General features: G+C 46.4%; 1 protein-coding gene across 1 annotated transcript in view; it reads left to right on the top strand.

The window, feature by feature from the left end:
* Positions 1-15,931, top strand: part of LOC309555883 (cryptochrome DASH) — a 327,950-nt gene that overhangs the window by 299,695 nt on the left and 12,324 nt on the right. The window contains exons 13-14 of the mRNA XM_082258055.1: positions 3,197-3,316; positions 5,352-5,528. Coding sequence (XP_082114181.1) covers positions 3,197-3,316; positions 5,352-5,528 — 297 coding nt within the window. The remainder of the gene's footprint in view (positions 1-3,196; positions 3,317-5,351; positions 5,529-15,931) is intronic.

Genomic DNA, 15,931 nt, shown 5'->3' with positions numbered 1-15,931 from the left:
AATGGAAAGCAAATTTATAGAATAAAAAAAAATTCTGCTTCGATGTTTGTATAATGTACTTTGCTGAAGTGTTCCGATTGAGAATTTGAGGAAATGAATTGTGGAAGCCATAAAGCAGCCAGGGAAGGAAAAAAACGACTAGTCTTCAATATTGCCTGTGAGCTCCCTACAGCTGATTTTTCCTATTTCTGGCTTACTATGCCTTGTTCTGAACTCTGTGGTAGATGCTGGGCTTTGCTCCCTCATGGTCTGATGACTGATGGGGAATCATCAATAAACAGCAGGAGAGGTGTAGGAAGGACAGAGCTACAGGATGAATAAAGCAAAAGCAGGGGGGGGGTCCTTGCACTGAATGCTCTCAGGTACAGCTTCCTCTCCAGCAAGGAGAACACTGAAGTATACTACTAGGAGACTGCAGGTGTAGGTGTGCCTACACGCATGAAGTGCAGCCTTTAAAGCGGAGTTCCGGCGAATTATTTATTTATTTTTATTTTTTATTTATTTTTTTTTTAGCAAAAAATACCCCTAGAATAGTCAGGGCTAGTACATTTAAACAATGCTATCCTCTAAACTGTCCTCTGTTTAGTTTAAATGCAGCATGAATTACTTACCTTGTGAAGTTCTTTTCCAGCACGGCCATCTGCGGTGTGGGCAGCTGAAGCCGCAGTTTCCCTCTTCCTGGATTTTGCGAGTCCCAGAATGCTATACCCTCGTCACTTCCAAGGCAGGCGCGTCATCCTACAGCTCACTGCGCATGCCCAGAAGCTGTTCTCCATCCATCGGCAGAGAATGACACGCCTGCACCGAAAGTGACGATGGACACTGGTGCAGGCCTATTGACTCCTGGGATTGATGACACTCATCTCCCAGGAGTCAATGCAAAGCAGGAAATGACTCCGGCGGCCACGGCCGCATAAGGAGGAAGTGCAGTGATTATTCATTAAAAAATAGTTAAGTGAACCAAAAAAAAAAAATATCCAATTAGTTTCTTAGAATGTAATAATTTTATGGTGGGAAGTTTAAAATGTGTCCGGAACTCCGCGTTAAGAGGAATTTGAAACAAAGTGTAAATTTGTCATGGTACTGCTGAGGCGCAGTTACCTTTTTCTATAATCTACCTATAAGGTGGTGGTGGTTGTTGTTCCGTCGTTTAGTTGTGTATGAGCACAAAACAGCAGAAAGTATGACTGCATAGGAGTTCAGTGACTGACAGATGTGAAAAGGTGTATAAACAGTGATCAACCAGGTGCTAATGAGTTGACCACTATGTTAGCACATTGCAATCTTTGTTTTTTTATATTTTGCCTACACCAACACAGTAAGGCAGACCATAACAATGTGATTTTATTTCCTGCAACCACATGGGGGGACCGTTCCTGCCATTAGAACACAGTGATTATTGCCAGCGGCCATGGCTGCTGGCAATTCTCACATGTAAAAATCCAACATGCTCACAGATGGTTCAAATCTCAGCCAGTTCAGCAGGAACCAGCCGAAATTCAAACCATCTATGGCTGTCTTAAGCCCTTGTTCACATTGAATGCAGCTTTGAAATCATGTGACGTCATCTGAAATCATATAGTTTCAAAGCCGCATGTCAGTGCAACTTCAGGTGTGACTTTGAAAACATCTGTGCAGCTTTATGCACAGATGTCTATTCAAGTCGCACCCAAAATCGCCAAAAGTAGTACAGCAACTACTTTTTCTAATCCACGTAGCACCGCAAAATCGGCATCGCGTTGATTTTGAACGTGGCCATCGCCAAAAATAGGGTATGACTTTTAATGTGATTTAACCTGTCAAATTGCATGACAAGTCGCTCCAATGTGAATGAGGGCTAAGACATATTGATGTTTGCATGGGAAGTTATTGGAGGTAGGGAGCAGCAGCAACCTACCCAGTATGTGCATTGGCAAGTGGAACACCTCTAAATTGTGATGACAAAGGGAAGTGTGATCTTAGCCACAGCTTCATTTTATTTGTGTTTATAAAAGCAACGAGGAACCAGTTCACACTTCTCCGACTTGGGACGTGACTTGTGCGACCTCAAGTCGCCCCAAGTCGCTTGTCATTACAAATTCAATGTAAATGAATGAGAGCCGTTTTAATATGCACTACTGAAGTCACTCCGACTTCAAAAAAGGTTCCTGTACTATTTCAAGGCGACCTCTATCCGACTTGTACACATAGTCGCATCTAAGTCGGATCCTTATCAATTTTCAACTGACTGTGATCACACTTTCCAGGAAGAAGAAAAAGATTACCCAGGCATTCCCCACTGACAAAGTCGCCTATCATTTAAGTCTCTTCAAAGTAGTGCAAAAGTTGTGCTAAAGTCGTGCTAAAAAGTTGTGGGGCGACTTTCTGGTCACGGTAGTGTGAACCGGCTCTAAGAGGCATGTTTTGACAAACATTAAAACATGCATTTCAGCAGAGCAATGGGCTCTAAAGTATTGTATACACTTTTCTATAGGTTATAATGTAAAAGAGACTACCATGATGTAAATAATTTAATTTTAAATGTGTTCTGCTGTCTTCTATTTCACAAGTTTTATGAACAAAGGCACAGTCCACCCTTTGTAGTATTTAGTAAATGCACAAACATTGATATGAATAAAATGTGCATTTTCTACATTTTTGCATTGAGGCCTGCAAAGCATTGCACCCGCTATGGTTACATTGCGAGTACAGTGCACAGGCTCTTGCAAAGCTTCCCCCCAGCTTCAGGTCCGTACCCGACTTGAGGAAGTACAGCTAAACTACAGCGGCGAGGGAGGAGGGATCGCAGTTGCGCTGTATATAAGTTTCATCTGCAGTAGGAGTAAAAAACTGTAAAACATAACAAATCTGGTTGCCCACACAGCCACGCTAAAGTTAAGAAATAACTGGATTTCCTTAGAGGATGCACCCTGCAATTCAGGTAATAGAGGGTGGTCTGGGTTTTGGGAATAGGGTGTGCAACCATGTTTCATGTTACAACCTAAATATGGTTGTAAAAACCTGAGCCTTTAAACTCCATAGTCTTGAGTCACCTGGAACTGGTAATTCCTGTTTGGCTGGCTGCTATTTTCTGTTATGCAGAGGAACATTTGCTAATTACCGCATGTTACACTGTTGTTCTGTGAGCTTACAGATAAGAAACGGTGTTGCACAGAGCTACCTTTTATTAATGGTGTCATTTTATCTCTCTTTCTAGGTGGATTATGATGTTTGCAGTAACTATGGAAACTGGTTGTACAGCGCAGGAATTGGGAATGACCCTAGAGAGAATAGGAAGTTCAATATGATCAAGCAAGGGCTGGATTACGATGGGAATGTAGGTATTTTATTGAATAAAGAGCCATCTTACTTTTCTGCTCTAACATTACCATCATCTATTTCTAGCGATCAGACTTTCTGTTTCAGGGATCCTTTTTCTGCCCCATATAGTCCAATCTATAATCACAAAATTCACTTTATCATCTAAAAAACAGAATAAAAGGGGCTGTGTTACCCATAACACAGATTCCAGCTTCTATTTATAGCAGGTATGAAAAAGTCCTCAATACTTGAAGCCTTTGTGATTATGAAAGCCCTTTACTACTTTTTTTTTTTTTTTTACCTATCTGTCAATTTTATTTGGTAATTTTTCCAGTGTAAAGGCCCTTGTACACCATATGCGTTGGGGCTATGCTGTCAGCTATTTCCAGCCCAGCCCCAGAGCATAGATGAGGTAAAATGACTGATTTTTCAGTGGTGCCCGTTGCATGCACTACATTTTTTCAGAGCAGTAGGTTGAAGTGGAGTCCTCGCATTGCAAATCTGCTGCAGTGGATAGGACTGTATTGAAATGTCAATTTCAATCAAATTCTATGAAAGTAAAGGAAATCGTGCGATGTGGCAGAATGGGCACATCGGCACTGCCCCTCCCAGTACACATCAACAGTCAAGTGTTCAGCGTGGCTTGCTGGTGTGAACCGGCCCTAAGGATACACGCCAGTTAAATGTAAGCTTACAGTGGTTCTAAAGCCTAAACATATTTTACCTTAATACATTCCTTGCATTAACCACTTCAGCTCCGGAAGGTTCTAACTGTGTGGGGGTGGCTTAACTGGAGTAATGAAATAATGCAAATTGGTTGGTGTAGTTGGCTGCTGGAGGTACATTGCCCCATCCCAAATACATTACAACAAAAGAGAGAGGGCCCCACAGGGATTTTATTAGGCGTAGGCCAACCTGATAGGAGTAATGGAAAAAGTAGGAGGTATATAAAATCAACAATTTTTTATTCAAAAATCCAACATGAATAAAATGGCGAGTCATATCACCAAATTGTGGTATATAAAAACACAAGAATAGTAGAGACACAATAACAAACAACTTAGTAACAGGATATGCTCATAGTCTGGAACCATAGGGTTGGTCTCATACAGTGGGAGGCCAAGCCAAGTTGACAGACATAAAGCATCCACATAGAAACAGTCTGCCTTATTCACAGTGTGTATGTGTCAATATATAGATGTAGGTGGTCGCCCAAAGCTCCTAAATCTGCCCTTGCCAAGGGAGGCAAAGGTAGCCCAAAAATTTGGATAATAAAAATGGAAGCGCCAGCCAAGCAGTCAGTTAGCAGCACCTAGAGCTCCCTGAACCTGAATGGGAGAAATATAAGTGAGTAAAGAAGACTAGTGCGCTAAAAGTGTATACACATGTACAAATGATGATACAGTGATGTGACCGACAAAAACTTCTCTTGCATATTCTCTCATAAAACATGTGCAAACATGATGAACAGTGCAATGATAGAATAAATTCATAAATTCCCCTAAAAGTGGTCCATAGACTATAAAGTGCAAGAAAGTGAACCACAATTGGTGCTTTGAATAAATGCAGATGCAAAAAAGTCTTTGATAAAAAGTGACCAAAAAAATTAGGAATAGACTCCAACAATTGATTCCTTGTTGTAAAGTAACTTCACACAACTTGTATTCCCAAGTGCTGCATGCAGATCCACCGTGATCAGACTACGAAATAGATAGCTGCTTACCAGAGAGACAAAGCCCTGGTGTCTGACTGTTATCCATGCATTGTATTTTCCTGTACACACACTTCCCAGTATGTAAGCACTTTCTCACTATGTGTTGGAGGCCATTAGTCAAATTGTAAAGGAGCCTCACCTATCAGAAGTCGGGCATAGCCAATGGGCTCTCTCTGTGTTATCTTTGCTTGTGGTGAAGTCTCCATATCTCTCTGCAGGCTGCAGTGTCAGGTTTTTGCCAAGCAACAGTTAACATTTAATGGGGTGCCAGGGTCTTCCTAATACAATTGTACCACCAATGATGTTAATTCATATTTTGCTTGCTTTCTGTTTGTAGGGTGAATATATCCAACTGTGGGTTCCAGAATTGCAGCAGATAAAAGGCGGTGATATTCATACTCCCTGGGCACTGAGTAGTTCTGCCCTGTCCCATGCCAGTGTAACTCTTGGCACGACCTACCCACTTCCAATAGTCATGGCACAAGAATGGAGCCGACATATCAATCAGAGGCCGGTGAGTGTCTCTCCTCAGTCTTACACCAATCCCTCTCATAATTGTCAGGTTTCTGTAAATTATACATGCTCAAACTGTGATTGAATTTGTCTTATGGCTATTGTTTAAATCACAACTGTACTTATCCCTTTTCACAGAGCTCGCTCTTTGAAGGTCGTAATGCTGGAGGCATTACATGGTCTTCCCGGTCATGTAATCACTGTGATTGGCTGTCACAGTGATGACTTGATGCAGAGCCTGCCCCACCGGTCCCTAATATAAGCAGTGACCAGGAGCTGTCAGTGAGGTGACCGTTCTGGGGACCCCAAGTGAGCATGCTCCTAGCACAGAGCAGCAACACTTGCTGTACATATATACTGTATGTGACACCCGGTGGCAAGGGGTCTGGGATCACTATGTTCAATATGTTTTATTTATATTTGCATAGATAGATCCGGGAGAATAGGTCGTCTTACAGATTTGTATTGCCATTTGTTCCAGGAGGGAGAATATCCACTCCTTTCCTACTAGGACAAAAAGAGATGGTAAACGGCCATGGTCAAAATTCTTGAGAATTACACAAATATTAATTTTCACAAAGTCTGCTGCCTTAGTTTTTATTATAGTGATTTGCATATACTTGAGAATGCTATATGAACTGCAATTAATTGCAAAGTCCCTCATAAAAATGAACAAAATCCCCCAAAAAAAAACATTTGCGTTGCATTTTAGCCCTGCCACAAAAGGACCAACTGACATCATGTCAATGATTCTCTTGTTAAAACAGGTGTCAATGTTGACTAGGACAAGGCTGAAAATCACTCTGTAATGCTGACTGAGTTAGAATATCAGACTGGAAGCTTTCAAAGGAGGGTGGTGCTTGAAATCATTGTTCTTACTTTGCTAACCATGGTTACCTGTAAGGCAACATGTGCAGTCATCACTTCTTTGCACAAAAGTGGTTTAACAGTTAAGGATATTGCTGCTACTAAGTGCACCTAAATCAACCATTTATTGGATCATTAAGAACTTCAAGGAGAGAGGTTCAGTTGTGAACAAGGCGTCAGGGCACCTAAAAGTCCAGCAAATGCCAAGACCGTCTCCTACAGTTGATTTTTCTGTGGGTTTGGGGCACCACCAGTGCAGAGCTTGCTCATGAATGTCAGCAGGCAGATGTGAGGGCATCTGCATGCACAGTGAGGCGAAGACTTTGGGAGGATAGCCTGGTGTCAAGAATGGCAGCAAAGAAGCACTTCTCTCATGGAAAAACATTAGTGATAGACAGATATTCTGCAAAAGGTCCAGGGATTAGACTGCTGAGGGCTGGGTAAAGTCATTTTCTCTGATAAATCCCCTTTCCAGTTGTTTGGGGCATCCGTAAAAACCTTGTCCGGAGAAGAAATGTTAAGCGCAGTCCTGTGTCATGCCAACAGTAAAGCATCCTGAGACCATTCATGTGTGGGGTTGCTTCTCAGCCAAGGGAGTGGGCTCACTCTCACAATTTTGCCTAAAAACCCAGCTATAAAAAAGAATGGTACAAAGATATTGAGAGCAAATTGAAGGAGAGAGAGGCGCCTCTAAGTGCAGGTATCCAATTTAATGTAATAAAACAATAAAAACTTACATCAAGGTAAGGGTGGACAAGCACATCCTAGGCGGGGTGAGAAGTAAAATCCCAGAAAGTCCTTTGGTCCTGCAGAGCGGTGGCTGGGGTGTCTCTTAGCTTCTGGTGGTCTCCGTGTAAAGCCGGCTGTCACGGTGGTGGAAATCTGACCAGGACGAAGCTTGAGCTTGAAAAAGGAGCGCGGCTGAGGTTCCACCTGCAGCATGCACACTCTGAAAAGCGTTGCATACTGGTGACGTCCCAATCCTGCGCCTGCAGCGTCCCAAGCCTCGTTCTGGTCGGATTACCACCACCGTGACAGCTGGCTTTAGACGGAGACCACCAAAACCTAAGAGACGCCCCAGCCACGGCTCTGCAGGACCAAAGGACTTTCTGGGATTTGACTTCTCACCACCGCCTAAGATGTGCTTGTCCACCCTTACCTTGATGTAAGTTTTTTTTTATTGTCGTTTTATTACATTAATTTGGATACCTGCACATAGAGGCGCCTCTCTCTCCTTCAATTTTTACCACAGCTCCAGATGCCTGGTTTCAGTCTTTTCCCTGGATGACAGCCCTAAGCACATGGACGTCCTAGCCCATATCCAGCATATTGGATTTTTTTATACCCCCCCCCCCCCTTTCCTTGGTACATCATATTTAATACAATAGAATCCATTTCCACTGTTTCTTAACCCCCCCCCCCCCCCTGTACTGTCGGCTTTAGCGCCTATGTCCTTGTTATAGTTGTGTGAAGAACAATGCCTTTTCCAGCATGATGGAGCACCTTGCCATAAGGCAAAAGTGAAACTAAGTGCCTTGGTGAACAAAACATTGACATTTTGGGTTCATGGCCAGGAAACTCCCCAGACCTTAATCCCATTGAGAACTTGTTGTCAATCCTCAAGAGGCGGGTGAAAAGAAAATACTGACAAACTCCAAGCATTGATTATGCAAGAATGGGCTGCCATCAGTCAGCATGTGGCCCAGAAGTTGATTCACAGCATGTCAGGGTGAATTGCAAAGGTCTTGAAAAAGAAGGATCAACACTGCAAATATTGACTCTTTACATAAACTTAATGTAATTGTTAAAAGCCTTTGACACTTATAAAACTAGTCAGTCCTTTTTTTTTTTTTTTTTTTTTACTGTTTCCTGTCCTATTGATGCAACATAAAGCTATGAAATAACTTCAGCGGTGACAAAGATTGTAAGAAAAATGTGCCCAAAGGTCTGACTGTTCCCAATTTTACTAATACCAGTGCTTTTGATGCTGCATGTGTCGCCATTTGGGGAATTTTTGCTCACGTCTTGTTCTAATCTGACAACAGAGATGCAGATATGTAACCAAACGATTATATGTTCGGCACTCAACAATACAAATGCTGTACAGAGGGAACTCAATTGACATTAAAGTGGCATTAAACCTGCGGCAGGAGATCCGCAGCTCAAAGTAAATGGTTGATCAGTCTAGGACTGTCGGTTTGTGGCTGTGCAGAGTGAACACAATACAATTGACAATGAGGTGGCAGTAAACCCATAGTAGGGGATCCGCAGCTCATAGTGAAAATTAGTCTAAAAATGTAATCCACTAATTCGCAGCTCCTGTAAACCAGATCTGGGAAAGATCTAAAGAAACTTGTAAAGGAAGCAAAGTAACTAGAGCGCCAAATTTGTTCAATTTAACATTTTTTTGTAAACATAACATCCTCACATACATCAAGGCAAAGAACAGTCAGCTTCCAGAGTAGAAGGGTAATTCCATACACTGTGAGCAGACACAGACCGTTGGAGCAGTGTGGAGCTGCACCTACCATTCCAATCTCCGTTACAATCCTAGATTGAAAAGGAGGCTGTCAGACACCTGGTGTTTCTCTCTTGTGGTGGGTCTGGCTCTAGAAGTCAAAGTTGGACCTGACAACAGGGGGTTTTACAAACACTCTACATTGTGTGTAAATCTCACTTCTGGCTGTCAGATGAACGCAGTCCGGCGGCGTTTGAATATAATGCAGAGCGATCTGCACTGCTTTACATTCAGTGGAGCACAGGGGAGATGTCTCATTAAATAACCTGTCACCAAAAACTCATCACATAGGGGACTTTTTGTCCTCTATGTAATGTAAAAAATATATTTCTCTTACGTCCTCCGACAGTCGCCGCCCCTTCATAATCTTCACTAATGGGGTAATTGACCTTTGCTCCGCAGGAGTAGCTAGGCAACAAGATTTGTTAATATCAAAGCTTTTAGCATATCACACCCCTAGGGGGTGGTCCCCTCAGTCAATACCTCCCTGCTTCCAGCCTTTCTCAACTCAGTTTTCAATTGCCTAGCTTAGGAGTAGCTGGCTGATCCTGTGCTGGGGCTTTCAGTCTCAGCCTTCTATTCTCTTTTTGATTTTATTTTGAGTATTTTTCTCTTTCTTTTACTTAGCTGTTCTTTTCTCAGCATTAGTTTAGTTTCTTCGGATGAAGATGATCATGCGGAGCTGGGTCTCGGACTGGCCACCCTGGATCCCAGGGCTCAGGGCCAGGGGTTCCCCAGCCTGCCATCGAGCGTTCAGCTCAGGTTTCCCTGGCATATTTAACGACCCATCCCTGTTCGCTGCAGGGATGCTGCCTGTGAGGTGGCTACCTCACCGGACGCCATTTGCGATTTCGCACCGCAGTTCCACTGCGTCCTGGCTTCGACACTCCCTGTCCTCAGTACAGTGGTTTGGTCGCTGGAGAAGGCTCCCCACGCCATCCGGAATGGTAAGTGCACTTCTATGTGGGGACCTGTCTGTTTTGGGTGTCAGTCTGTGACTGTGTGACCCGCATGTCTGTGTATGTGCTGAGCTCCCTGTCAGATTCCTGTGTGGAATAGCTGCCTTTCTGTGGGCTGCAGGGGGGGGGGGGCTCTCCCGCTCTGCTATGTGTACTGTATGGGCAGACTGGGCTCAGACATGCTGTGCGGCGACCGCTAATGCGGCCCGCCATTTTTTCGGCAAACCATGGTGACCGGCCCTGTGTGGTACAGCGCGGTGTTTTGGCGCCAAACGCCGCCATTTTGGCGGCGATCACTCATACAGCCACATGGCGCCATTTTCTCAATGCCTCAGCCGAGCGGCCATGTTTGTGAAGCCTGCATAGGCTTTATAGGGCGGTCAGTCATTGCATCACTTCCTTTTGCTCTGGAACAGCGATCGGTGGCAGCAGCCTGTGTGGTCTCTCCAGGTTTTTACCTTCCTTATCCTGTATTTCCTTGCTCAGTGTTCCTTATCCCTGTGGGGGTCGGTACACACAGTAGTGTGCGGCGGGCTGCGCTCGCCGCGGTCTTAAAGGGGCAGTCCTTCATTTCAATTATTACTGGGGCATGGATTCTCAGGATTGCAAGTTTCCTCCCACCTTGGTGGGGGGCCAAGGGGCTGCTGCATCCCCCGAGGGGGCTGATCTGGCTGCTATTGTGGCGAACTTGGCTTCTCAGGTGCAGATGCTTATGGCTGATCGATCCGCAAAACGGCCCAGATTGTCTATTTCCTCTGATTCAGAGGGCGATGGGGCTGCTATGGCTGGAGTACCCTTCTCAGGGTCTCGTTCATCTCTGGACCTTGTGGGGTCTGAGGGGGAGGCTGAGGTAGAAGGAGTTGATAATTCTCCCCCTGGCTCGCATGAAGAGCTTGCACTCATGGATGAGTTGGTTGCTTCTATCAAGGAAACACTGCGTTTGCAGGATGAACCATGTCTTCCTGCTTTGATGTCCTCTTATGGGACGCAAAGGAAGCGCAAAACAGCGCAGGTTTTTCCCTGCCCTGCGGAATTTCAACGCGCTGTTGATGAGCAATGGCGCAATTTAAAGAAGCCTTTTACTGTGCCAAGTAAGTTCAAGCTGCTTTATCCATTTACACCCACCACTGATGAGCGTTGGTGTGTGCCGCCTCAGGTGGATCATGCGGTGGCAGTATTGAATAACTCTACTGCGATTCCTGCTGAGGATACCCCGGTGTTCCGGGACCCTACGGACAGGAGATTGGAGTCTCTTGCCCGTCATGCTTATACGGTTGCTGGTTCTATGCTGAAGCCTATTTTTGCTTCCATTATGGCAGGCCAGGCTATTGCGGATTGGACGCAAGTGCTCAGGCGGACCCTGGTGGCTGACTCTGCTCCGCCGACAACGTTGGCTATGGTGGATCAATTTAATCAGGGTGTCATGTATTTGTGTGATGCGGACTTGGATTTAGTCCCTTTGGCTGCACGCCTCTCAAGTGTATCCGTGTTGAACTGTCGCCTAATATGGCTGAAATGTTGGTCGGTTGACCAATCATCTCGCAAGACTTTAGCTAATTTACCCTACCCGGGATCTCGCCTTTTTGGTGAGTCTTTGGATTCTCTGATAAAGGGAATTTCCGGCGGTAAGAGCACTCTCTTACCCCACTCTCAGAAGAATAAGTCTGTTCGCGGTAAGAAGAATACCTCGTTTAGGCCCTCTCAGGGGTCCTTTCGTGCCTTTCGGTCGCAATACAAGGGCAAGCCCTTCAAGGGCCAAGGCTCCCAGAAGAAGCCGTGGGCTGGTAAGCAGAAGTCCGGCCAGTCCGGGTCTGCTGCCCATGCCAATTCGGCCTGAAGGGGCGCCCTCACCCGGTTCTGGGGTGGGGGGACGTTTGCTCGGTTTTCTTCAACCCTGGCTGGCCTGCAATCGGGACAGGTAGGCTCAGGAAATCGTTCAATCTGGATACAAGATCGAGTTTCTCTCTCGGCCGGCGAGCAGATTTTTCCCCTCAAATCTTCAGCTGTCTCCGGAGCGTTTGCAGGATCTGCACCTGGCGGTGCGGGACCTGCGGGCCCAGGGAGTGGTGGTTCCGGTGCCTCATCGGGACAGATTTCGGGGGTTCTACTCCAGTCTGTTCACTGTGCCCAAAAAGGAGGGCAAGGTACGTCCGATTTTGGACTTAAAAGCTCTGAACCGCTTTGTACGGGTTCGCAGGTTCCGCATGGAATCCCTGCGCTCGGTGGTGGCTGCCCTGGTTCCGGGGGAATTCATGGCCTCCATCGACTTGAAGGATGCGTACCTTCACATCCCCATTTTCGAGGGTCACCAGAGGTACCTTCGATTCGCCATTGCGGAGGATCATTACCAATTCGTGGCGTTACCCTTTGGTCTCGCTTCGGCTCCGCGGGTTTTCACCAAGGTGCTTGCACCGGTCCTGGCTTTGAGAGCCCAGGGCATCTCTGTCTTGGGGTATCTGGGCGATATCTTGATTCGGTCTGCGACCAGTCAGGGCCTGGTGAACGACCTGTCCATCACGATGCAGACTCTGCAGGAGTTCGGTTGGACGATAAATTTTCCAAAATCAACGCTGTGTCCTTCGGTTCGTCTTCCCTACCTGGGGATGATCCTGGACTCTGTTCAAACGAAGGTCTTCCTGCCGGAAGACAAGCTCCGGACACTTCAGGACAAAGACAGGTCCCTCAGGGACACTCAGTGCTCGTCCCTCCGGACATGTATGAGGTGTCTGGGATTGATGGTCTCGGCTTTCGAGGCGATTCCCTTCGCCCAGTTTCACACGCGGGATCTTCAGGCAGAGATCCTGGCCAAGTGGGACGGGCGTCTGCAATCTCTGGATCTGCGGATTTCGTTGAGCCGCCTCACCCGAAGGGGTCTTTTGTGGTGGCTCCAGTCCCTGGTGGTGTCGGGGGGCAAGTCCTTTCGTCCTTTGTCGTGGACGGTGATCACCACGGATGCCAGCCTGTCGGGCTGGGGTGGTGTTCTGGGCATTCTGTCCGCCCAGGGAACTTGGTCGGAGGAGGAATCCTCCCTTCCGATCAATATTCTGGAATTGCGAGCGATAAATCTCTGCCTTCTACGTTGGTCGGAACGGCTTCGGGGCCGTCCGGTTCGGGTGCAGACGGACAATGCCACAGCGGTGGCCTACATCAACCACCAAGGGGGCACCAGGAGTGCCCGCGTGGCTCGGGAAGTAGCCGACATTCTGTCTTGGGCCGAGATGCACGTCCCGGCGATATCTGCAGTTCACATTCCGGGGGTGGAGAACTGGCAGGCGGATTATCTGAGTCGCCAGGCCCTGGACCAGGGGGAATGGTCCCTTCATCCGGATTTCTTCCAGATGTTGTGCACGAAGTGGGGTTCCCCAGATGTGGACCTGTTCGCGTCTCGTCTAAACAACAAGGTGGAAAGGTTCGTGGCAAGGACGCGCGATCCTCGGGCAGTCGCCTCAGACGCGTTAGTGGCGCCCTGGCATCAGTATCGTCTGATGTATGCCTTTCCACCGATTCAGCTGCTGTCCAGGCTCCTTCGCAGGTTGGCCTCGGAACCGCACACGGTGATTCTGGTGGCGCCAGACTGGCCTTGCCGGTCTTGGTACGCAGACCTCGTGAATCTGGTGGTCGACGCTCCGTGGCGTCTGCCACTTCGAGAAGATCTTCTGTCTCAAGGACCGATATTCCATCCTGCTTTACAGTCGCTGGCTTTAACGGTCTGGCTGTTGAAAGCCAGGTCCTGAAGGGTAGGGGTCTCTCCCCTGAGGTCATTCCCACTTTGATCAAGGCTGGAAAAGCCTCTTCAGGGAAGATTTACTACCGTACTTGGAAAGTGTATTTTGCCTGGTGTGAGTCCAGGGGGTATTCCCCTCGCTCATATTCGGTGTCGAGGGTGTTGGCTTTCCTTCAAACGGGCGTGGACCAGCGTTTGGCGTTGGCCACGATTACCCTGTGGCGTCTAATTCTTTGGTTAGCACCTTTGTTCAAGGGGTGCGACACTTGGCCCCTCCTTGGAGGGACCCTGAACCTTGTTCTGTCCGTGTTACAGCATGCTCCCTTTGAAAAGATCAGGGAGATCTCGTTGTCTCTGTTGTCCAAGAAGGTTGCTTTTTTGGTGACAATCACTTCGGCTCGCAGGGTGTCGGAGCTGGCGGCCTTGTCCTGCAGCTCTCCCTACTTGGTGATTCACTTGGATAAGGTGGTCTTACGACCTAATCCTTCTTTTCTTCTGAAGAGGATCTCGTAATTTCACCTCAATGAGGACATTGTCTTGCCTTCGCTTTGCGCGAAGCCTAAGCATCCAAAGGAGGTGGCCTTGCATTCCTTGGATGTTGTTCGGGCGATCAGGGTTTACCTGTCATCGACGAAATCATTTCGCAAGTCGGATTTTCTATTTGTCCTTCCAGAGGGTCCTCGGAAGGGCATGGCGGCGTCGGCTGCGACCATTGCCAAATGGATCAGACAGACCATTGTGCGAGCCTATGCTTTGAAGGGGAAGGTTCCTCCTTTCCCTGTGAAGGCGCACTCTACCAGATCTCTGAGTATGTCTTGGGCCTATCGTCATCAGGCTTCTGTGGCCCAGGTGTGTAAGGCGGCGACTTGGTCGTCCGTTCACACTTTCTCAAAATTTTACAAAGTGGATGTTCAGGCATCAGCAGATGCTTCCTTTGGCTCTAAAGTTCTTAGTGCGGCAGTGCCTTAGGGTCCCTTGTTTGGGTCCTTGGCTGTTGGGGTGTTTTACCCCTAGGTTACTTGTTCTTTCCTGGGTTGTTGCTCCTGTTGAGCACATTTTTTCCTGTTGCCCAGTTGGTTCTCTTACTTTGGTAAGGTTCCTTTCTCTGATGTGGGTACTGCGTTGCTTTAGGCGCAGCTGCGTTTTTCCCACCCCTCATGTCTACACTGCTCTGGGACGTCCCCATTAGTGAAGATTATGAAGGGGCGGCGACTGTCGGAGGACGTAAGAGAAAACGGAATTTTTGTAAAATCTTACCGTAAAATTCCTTTCTCTGAGTCCTCCGACAGTCGCCGCCCCCGCCCCTCTTTTGGGGTTTTGTTTATGTACTCTACTGCTATGCTACTGAAACTGAGTTGAGAATGCTGGAAGCAGGGAGGTATTGACTGAGGGGACCACCCCCTAGGGGTGTGATATGCTAAAAGCTTTGATATTAACAAATCTTGTTGCCTAGCTACTCCTGCGGAGCAAAGGTCAATTACCCCATTAGTGAAGATTATGAAGGGGCGGCGACTGTCGGAGGACTCAGAGAAAGGAATTTTACGGTAAGATTTTACAAAAATTCCGTTATTATATATATATATATAATATATATATATAATATAAATTTGTAAAAAAATTTAAGCTACACCCAAACATATACGATCCCCCAAAAAGCATTTACGGACCCCCTACATATACACACTTACGAATGTAAATGCACTCATCGGGGGCACCGACACAGGAAAACGTTGATTGTGATACACATGATATTACATATCACACCACACATCAGAGTGAGAGCAATATTTCTAGCACCAGACCTCCTCCATAATGCTAAACTGATGACCTAGAGGGGGCTTTTAAAGTGCTGCCTATAGAAAATGTAGGGCACTGAGCACCCAAATTTTAGGGTTTGACATGTTTGGTATCTATTGACACGATGCAACCTCCACTTTTTTTTTTTTTAGCAAAATAATGGAGTCAATTTTTGCGTTTTGTGTGCCCTAAATTTGCGATTATCGTCTTAAAAAAAAAAAATTGGAAATGCCACAATTTTATTCTCTAGGATGTCTGCTTTCTAAAAGTATAGAATGTTTTAGAGGTTGATACAGAAAACACAAAAACAGCTCTGGCAGTGAAAGGGTTGATCTTTGCTTCTTAAAATGTTTAAGTTACTGAATGAACAAGCCAGTGGAATGGGACTTCTGACTTCGTCGGCTGAAAACTTGTTCCTAGTTAAGGACTCAGAAAGTGTTCATGCTGGAGGAACAAAGCAGCTAGCATTTTAACTAAGAGGGTCACAATGGCAGCCTCCAAATTCCTCCCAGTTCAGGTTTATTTTCATCTTTAAACTA

Source organism: Pelophylax lessonae (genome assembly GCF_965119305.1).
Source record: "Pelophylax lessonae genome assembly, chromosome: 5".
Classification (NCBI taxonomy): Eukaryota; Metazoa; Chordata; class Amphibia; order Anura; family Ranidae; genus Pelophylax; species Pelophylax lessonae.
The sequence above is the reverse complement of the archived record's forward strand: the minus strand, read 5'-3'. Positions and strand labels throughout refer to the sequence as shown.